This window comes from Austrofundulus limnaeus, unplaced genomic scaffold, assembly GCF_001266775.1.
Source record: "Austrofundulus limnaeus strain Quisiro unplaced genomic scaffold, Austrofundulus_limnaeus-1.0 Scaffold103, whole genome shotgun sequence".
NCBI classification, from domain to species: Eukaryota; Metazoa; Chordata; class Actinopteri; order Cyprinodontiformes; family Rivulidae; genus Austrofundulus; species Austrofundulus limnaeus.
The window spans coordinates 831,220-839,386 of NW_013952505.1; the positions used below are offsets into that span (position 1 = coordinate 831,220).

Consider the following 8,167-nt stretch of genomic DNA (forward strand, 5'->3'; position numbering starts at 1 on the left):
ACAGTAATATTTAAGTGAAACTATACTGCCACAGTGGGCACGGTTACATTTTTAAAACAATATTGGAAGTTCTACAGTATTCCCCGCTTGTATCATAATACCTAAACTGGGGTAAAACAAATTCTTTGAGGAAACACTCTTGAATATTAATTCTGCCTTATGCTCTTTAAAGTGTAAATTAGGTTAGAAAAATAAAAAGTTTTTAAAAGTAGAAAACTGCACTTGTCAAACTTCTGCTTTAGGGAAGAGCACAGCTTTGATCTGTTCAGCCTTTCAGTGATGAAGTAAAAGTAGTTTAGATGGTTTTCGGTTATAGAGCTGATTTCCTCTTTGCTTGTTGTGTTCTTTGATAACATAATAATATCCTGTCGTATATTAGTCATCACGTCCGAATCCAAGTGGAACTTTTTCGAGGCTGATGTCAGCAGTTACTTTTCACCGGCTAGAGCTTGAACTCAGCCCTACTGAGCCGCGGTGTGTTGCAATTGATACTTGCAACAAAAGTTTAAATTATGTTTTCCACATAAGAACTGTCGGAACTATTTCAGCTCGCTGAATGTGGCTAAACGTGAARCCACCACTGAAGACTACCAGAGAAGCGAGAGCGCCACCGCCTTATATAGACGCCTAAAAATAACCAACCAATCAGCGGTGAGCAACAATGAGTCAAACCAATCAGAGCGGGGAGAATCCGAACTCGCAGGCTGCGATTGGTCGAGCGTGATGTCATTTGCGGTCGCTTGGGCTGCTCACCGCTGATTGGCCAAGACGCTGCACGTGATCCGAGCGCCAGGATGAGGGGGGGTCGGGCTCCGAGGTTTGAATAGGGAAGTTTGCAGAGCGCAGTTGTCCGTCATCCAGTCTGGTGTGTTGTGTTTGCAAATATCTCGAGACGGAGCGGAGAGGAGAAGGAAGTGTGGCGGACTGAAGGACGAGGACTGTTGTGGTTACTGCTGCAGAAAACAAGTCGCTCGCATCGCAGGGAATCGATTTTTATCCCCCTTTTTTTGTGGGTGTTGTATATTTTTGGCCTGAAAGCGCAGCTGTGTTAGTTTATTTTTTTATATATATACAGACAGAGAAGTTCGGCGGAAAAAAATGGATGTTTTACCTATGTGTAGTATTTTTCAAGAACTTCAAATAGTTCACGACACGGGGTATTTCTCAGCGTTACCGTCCCTGGAGGAGTACTGGCAGCAGGTGACTATTATGACTTATTTTGTCTTCTTTTAATCGGGCTGCTTGTTCGTGAGCTTGTAAGCGGAACTGAGCTGCTTTCATGCTCCTGTCATAGAGCGCAGCGCCGACTTCTTTATTTACTAAAAATAAAATAAACCATAGACATATGTTTATAACGGTTGTAAATGCGTGTGTCCGTTATTTAGACGGAGCCCGTTCGCTCGGTTCATTTTATTATCAGTTTCGTTTTGAAGTTTTCTGGCAGTGGATCAGTGTGTCAGTCTGACAGCTGGAGGCTGTGCTGCGTTCAAGATGAATGGGAAGAGAGGAACTCAGTCAGCAGCAGCAGCTTGGTGCCTTTTTTTCCCCCTCTCCTGTACATATTAGGAGCTTCTTCCCCTTTTTTTATTTATTTTTTTTTTTGTGGCCCTATGATGCTTTCACTCTAAAGAGAAGTGATGTGAGAGGAAGTGCAATTTAAAGMCAGAGCGAATCTGGTGTGGTGGTTTAAGTTGCATGAATAAAACTCATCTAGAGCTGATCACTTTGATTCATGACCTTTTCTGCTCTGTGTCATTTATTTCTTTTCACAAAACTGCCTCGTTCCTAGATTGAAATGGGCTGCACAGCTGTGACACAATGAAATGTCAGGTTTGGCCAGTTCCTCGCTGAAAGCCTGGAGGGAATCAAAAAAATCTTTATTCCACATCTGCCTTGTCACACCTACTATCTCCGAGCACCGTTTAATGAACACCTTTTTGCTTTTTAACGGGTTTCCCATGAGCAAACTGCTGTGTGTGTGTGTATATATAAATATATTCTATATTTTCTTTTCCTCTGGAGCTGCTGAGGAAGGATGTGAGTGCATGTCAGTGGCTGGAGGAGAAGCAGCTGAATGGCCCTTTGAGGCTGCAGGGGGGAAGTTGTGCAGCTTCCTTAAAAGGACTCTAAAAATGAGTTCAGTGAGTCATGGTGGAGTGCTGAAATGACACCGCTGGAGCTCAGGGTGCTGAGCACGGCTCGCTCCAGGACAACGCACGAGTTCGAGGGAGGAGTATCCGAGGCGAGGAAGAGCTCGATGGAGTGCAAACTACTGACTTTTGTCCTTTTATTCATTTAAAGTCCGCGCTGTCAAATCTGCAACACGAGGTGTTGTCGAAGTCACTCGTCTTGTTGTGACGTAGTTCCGTTGTGTTGTCAATTGGGGGTGCAAAATGATACAAAAATGCACCCAGATTGTAATACTTGTCTTGTTTTCACTCACGGGTTCTTGAAGGTAAAAGCCCGATTGGTAAAAAGTGCAAGAATTGCTGGGATTTCCTAGTTTGCACTTCTTGCTCTAAGCAAATATTACACCACCAAAGCATATTTGGGATGTGCACATGCATGATTTAAGAGGATTTTCCTCTCTGAAGCTTTTCGCTTGTGTGAGCGAGCCTCCTCATATTTCTTTTTTCCTTTTTTTTTTTCTTACTGTGTTTTCTCAATTCTTTGCAGACCTGCTTGGAGTTGGAGCGCTACCTACAAAGCGAGCCCTACGTCTCTACGTCCGACCTGAAGTTCGACAGCCAGGAGGACCTCTGGAGCAAGCTGATTTTGGCTTGTGGGGATAAGACCAAGGCTGAGTGCGACCCGAGGCTTCCCCCGGCCCACGAGGAGGACAATCAGGACAGCCACATCTTGGACAGCAACAGCGTGAATTCGGACGCCAGCAGCGAGGCCTCGGACAGTTCTGAGGAGCTCTCGCCGACGCACAGCTTTACCTCCAACCCTCTGGGTTCTGTATTGGTGGGCTCTGGACCTTTTAGCCCCTCCGTCATCAGCACTCCGCCGTCCTCTCCGGAGGCGGGCGCCGTCGTGAACGGCTGGGTGGCCTCGCACGCCGAGCTGCACTTGCCGGTCAAAATCAGGAGCGGCGGGACGACGACGGCGGCGGCAGCGGTGGCGGCGAAGGGTTCGGACAAGACGGGACTCTGCGGCGAGGCCTCTCCGGACGGCCGGAGGCGAGTGCACAAATGTCACTTCAACGGGTGTCGCAAGGTTTACACGAAGAGCTCGCACCTAAAAGCACACCAGCGCACTCACACAGGTGAGTTTCAGTCTGACGTGGCCACATGTGATCAGTGTAAACAGAGAGCAGAAACCCGAGGAGGAGGGGCTGTTCTTTATTTTTGTCTGTTTAAGGTTAAAATAAAAATCAGGTTCTTATTGAGGGAACACCGGACGTCCAGCTAATTCAGTCATCCACTTAAATGACATTGTCCAGCCATTGTGTAATGTAATTAAAGGTCCACGTTGCACGCTGTCCTCAGCTGGAGCTCTGCGAGCATTAGCTCTGCATGGCTGGATATCTAAACTGTGACCTAATCTGTGTGGAATGTGACTGACTGAGCCAGGCAGTGAGAGAATGAGAGAGGGAGAGAGAGAGAGAGAGAGCAAGGAGGAGGAGGGGGGTGTTTCACATGGGAGATAAAAGAACTTGAAAACAGATCGAGTTTCACCATGGGAAAGGGGTGAATGGGCGGGGAGAACGGGGGGCGGGCTGCCGGAAGGCCTTGAATGGTCATTTGAATGTTTTTGTATTTCCAATTAGTGGCGTGACGTCTTACGTCGTGGCTTTTATTTTCCGTGTTTATTTTTAAAATGTCCACCAAGTAGCCACCCCTGTTGGCTTTGTCGGCGTGCTGCAGGTTGCGTCGAAACAAAGCCGAGCCAACAGGTTTGGTGGAATTTGAGCGGCTTGTCAGCACCTATGTTGTCATCAGCCCACCCAAGCCTCCAGGCTGATTGATTTGAATAATAACAGAAACCTTAGTGGGAAGAATGAAGCGTTGTTGTTGTTGTTGTTGTTGTTGTTGTTGTTGTTGTTGTTGTTGTAAGGTTATTTTTTGGGTTTTTTATTTATATTTTTGCGTTCCATTCATTGGGTCTTGTGTCTGCTCTTCAGGTGAAAAACCGTACAGGTGTTCGTGGGAAGGCTGCGAGTGGCGCTTTGCACGGAGCGACGAGTTGACCAGACATTTCAGGAAGCACACTGGGGCCAAGCCATTTAAATGCAATCACTGTGACAGGTAAGCTGGGCTGTTAAATAATACTGCTGCTCTTTTTAATTTTTTTATTTTCTTGTGAGTCATCCAAGTCACGGTGCAGATCTGTACAGATTAGACGCATTGTTGCACTTCACTCAAGCAGCCAAAAAATTTGAGCTTGATGAGGGTAAGATAAGTTAAGTCACTTAAGCTAATAGTGACAATAGGAGGAGGAAATCTGCTCATTTCTAATTTCTCCATAACTAAATCTCATCCTTCACTGGGTCTGTGACTGACCTCCTTCGTCCTCTGTGTCCCCAGATGCTTCTCCAGGTCTGACCATCTGGCTCTTCACATGAAGAGGCACATCTAAAGCAGGACAGACACCACAACCAAGCAACACAACAGAGGGGAAATCCTTTTTTCTCTTTTCTTTTTTTCTTCTTCTTTTTTTTCCTTAAAGTGGAGAGAAAAAAAATGCCATCTCCCGACTGACCAGTCTCTTGGTTGAACTGTCCCAGAGCAGAGTGGCGGGAGTGTGTTCCAGCCAAAGCATGCCGTTTTGCACCATACTGAAAACCCAGTGCCTCTGGGACCCGTCCTTTTATGGAGAGGGGCGCTCTGAAGGTTGACTGTTGCAACAAGAGGACAAAAATCATCATTCGGGTGGGGAAGGAAAGAAATGTTTTTTAGTTAAAAAAAAAATATATAAAAAACACACAAAAAAAATTAAAAGCAAGGACAAAAGCATAGAGAGTGAATGAATCGTACGTATGGTGCATGATGTTTTGGGGACATTTCCTGGACAGCAGATACACTGGTACTTTACAAACCTGTCTGAAGTAAGCATGTGTGCACTGTGAATGTCTGAGATTGGCTGACTGGCCCCCACCTTCCCCCGGGAGGAGACACGAAAGGAGGAGGAGCGGGATGACGAGGTGGATTGGTGCGGGGCTGGTACCAATGTTGCTGTGGACCGAGTGGGTTTCTGAAGGGGAAACATTACTGCTGTGTTTTCCCCGGTGGCAGTGTGAGGATGAGTCTGGCACCCAGACTCTGAAATGGAGGGGGGGAACGCTTCTCTGAAGCTTCTGAGACCTCGGGTCAGACCAAAGTGGGAGAGAGACATGTCACCTTCTGGTCTGTGACCCAGGGTTTGAAACCCCCCCTCCTTCCATCAGGTCACTATATGACAGAAGCTTCGTTTGGTGTTTTTTATTTTATTTTATTTTTTTATTTTTATTTTTTTTGGTGCAGCTACTAAATGTGCAATGTGTTATGTAGCCTGGTTTATAATTTTTTCTTACAAGCTACAAAGCCCATTTTGTAGTCCCGACTGTATAAGCTGTGTGCTTAGGGGTATAACACGACTATACTATAACTTCGATATCATAGACAGGTGTTGCATGGTTCTAGGGTTTGTTCATTTCCACTGTAATCAGGACTGCAAATAGTTTCAATAAAAGTGCAGCTAAAACGGTTAAATGTTACAATGTTGTACATAAAGCCTTGTTGATTTTTTTCGATTTTCACATTTTCATCCATTTCTTTCGTTCTGGTTTCTATTGATGTGTACACTACTCCAAGTATTTTTTTAAACAAATGCTTATATTTTGTTTGTTTTTTTTAATCTGTGCAATTCTAACAATGTTGAAGTACTTATGCCGAGCCACTAGGTGGCAATAATGTCCACATTAGCATTGATATTCAGAGAAAGAGAACCTTTGTAACTTGGCTCAAAAAATGTCCAAAAACAACTAGCCTTTTTTTTTTTTTTTTTGAATACTGTTTACAGTTTCCTCTCCGTTTTTTAACTTTTTCATCACACGATCAAAATGTAATGTCAACAGAAATGGGATAAAGAAATACGTGKGAAATGGTGAGAACTGCTCTATTGTTGTTTTGGTTTCTGGGGCACAAAGTGAAAGTGACCGCGCACAAAATGGACTGAATTGTCATTATGTCTGGAAAACCTCCAGTATTTTGAATCCACTCACCAATCAACGTTTTTTTTTTATTTGTAATTCCACTTTGGAAAACTATTTGAATAAAACAACCTGTTTGTGCTTCAAAGACACAAACTGAGCAGAAAAATCTCAGTTTTTTGAAAATATCTGGAGTAGTGTAGATTCATTCATTGAATGCCTTGAAGACTAATTTTTATTTGCATATTTTTTAATTGCGTACTTACTTTGTATCTAATAATGCACTGTTGACCTTAATGGTGCCTTATGCAAGTGGCTCAACCCCCTGTGGTAGCTGAAGAGCGCTTCCCCCCACCCCCCCTCCAGGGAAGTCACGTTTGTTGTCCGGGTGATTTGACAAGCTCCATCAAGGCTCAATTACACCCAGTGTCCTGCGATAGTGACATAATCTGACTGTGTTAGAAAATTAAGTGTTTGCAAAAATACAGATTCTCAGTTGACTGCCTTTCTTTGGTTTTGTGCGTTTCAGTTTGAGCACCAGTGTTCTTGATCATCGAGTTGAATTAATTCTGATTATGTATATACGACAAATCTGTATGAGAGCACTTAAATACATTTATCGATCAGGTTTTTTCCTGTGCTGAATGTAGTGGAGTCTTATGTCACGCAGCACAAGGGTACAAAAAAAGACTAAGAAATACACTGGTGGTCTTTCATCCACAGTGTCCTTTCCCCACCGATATCACCCTCCCCCTGCAAGTGGGACTGAAGAAAAAGCTAAAGATTTATTGTAATTAACAGGCTGCAGTCGGACAGGCCTCGCCTTGTACTGCCTCTCAGTAATGAATTGCTAAAGGCTTTGTTGGCATGGAATCTGTCACAGACTGCTGACTGTGTAGGTTGGTTATTGACCTGTCTGGAGCGCGTTGTTTTAGCCAAGCTGCAACAGTATTATGGAAACCACAGAGACGAGTAAGCGACTGGGTGGGGTGGGGGCTCATCAAGCATTGACAGCGCGCATTGAAATTTTGATATAAAGGARGAAATGAAAAGTAAGAAGAGCTGCATCTTCGTTATTGGGGATGAATTGTGGACGAAAATCAGAGCCCGAAACAACGGTGGGGATTAAAGTTATTAGCGCTTGAGGATAAAGAGATCTTCGCCTCCCACCCCAGGTTGGCGACCTCGCTGTAGGAATCCGATGTTGCAGCAAGTCACGCCGTGACACCCCCCCTCACACACACACACACACATTCGATGTATGGATTTCAGATGAGCGAGCGCAGGAGGCAGAATGAGTACAAGCTTGAAACTGCTTATTGCAGTGGATTTGGGAGAGCTGGCGATGCCTCTCGTGGGCAAAGAGCAGCAACAGCAGCATCCATTCTGTTAAAAAAAGCAGCAGCCGATACTCTTCAAGTGATAATTGAGCCTTGATTTAGCTCCGTTTTTTTTCTCACATCTTTTACACTTTTCCATCATCTCTTTCATCTCACCACCTCAGCTGTTCTCTCTCTCACACACACACACACACACACACTGCTCTTTGTTCTCAACTGAATCTTTGTACAAAAAAAAAGAAAAACTTTTGTAAAATTGTTATGTTTATGCTTTCTGAAATTTTTATTTGAAATTGTTTTGCAAAATTGTTATATTTCTGTATGAATGTATTTTTTATCGGAATAATAAGAAATTCTTATCTGAACGTTGGCTCGCTTCCTTYTGTGTCATTAGTCAACTCCTAGTTTTATTATCGTAAAAGCTTTTTTTTTTTCTTTTCTACGGTTAGACGTAAACAAATGCTTCTCATTCTGTGGTCGGCACTTTGAGAAAATTAGACACACAGATACGGTATGCGTGGGCAAAGTTAGTCATCAGTTTAAAAAATGTTGATGCTGCACCTGCCAGAAACCTTTTGTCCGCCTTCGGCACTTTTCAACGTCCCGGAGAAGTTTCCCGTGTCTTCTGCTGAGGTCTAAACATAAAAAAACTTTAAAAAATCAGCCTGCTTTCTTCTCAGAACAAGCTAGTTCT

The 8,167-nt window shown here is 44.0% G+C and overlaps 1 protein-coding gene across 1 annotated transcript; it reads left to right on the forward strand.

The window, feature by feature from the left end:
- The first annotated feature begins 794 nt into the window (after nt 1-794).
- On the forward strand, nt 795-7,838 carry klf6a (Kruppel like factor 6a). Its single transcript, XM_014013536.1, has 4 exons — nt 795-1,200; nt 2,677-3,268; nt 4,127-4,250; nt 4,530-7,838. Exons 1-4 carry the CDS (start codon nt 1,099-1,101, stop codon nt 4,579-4,581), a joined length of 870 nt encoding a protein of 289 aa, XP_013868990.1. The 5' UTR covers nt 795-1,098; the 3' UTR covers nt 4,582-7,838.
- Nucleotides 7,839-8,167: the final 329 nt, after the last annotated feature.

Coding starts and splice junctions, on each gene's coding strand:
- klf6a (XM_014013536.1), top strand. CDS start 1,099: ATGGATGTTTTACCTATGTGTAGTATTTTTCAAGAACTTCAAATAGTT. Junction 1,201..2,676: donor TGGAGGAGTACTGGCAGCAG/GTGACTATTATG, acceptor AATTCTTTGCAG/ACCTGCTTGGAGTTGGAGCG. Junction 3,269..4,126: donor ACACCAGCGCACTCACACAG/GTGAGTTTCAGT, acceptor TCTGCTCTTCAG/GTGAAAAACCGTACAGGTGT.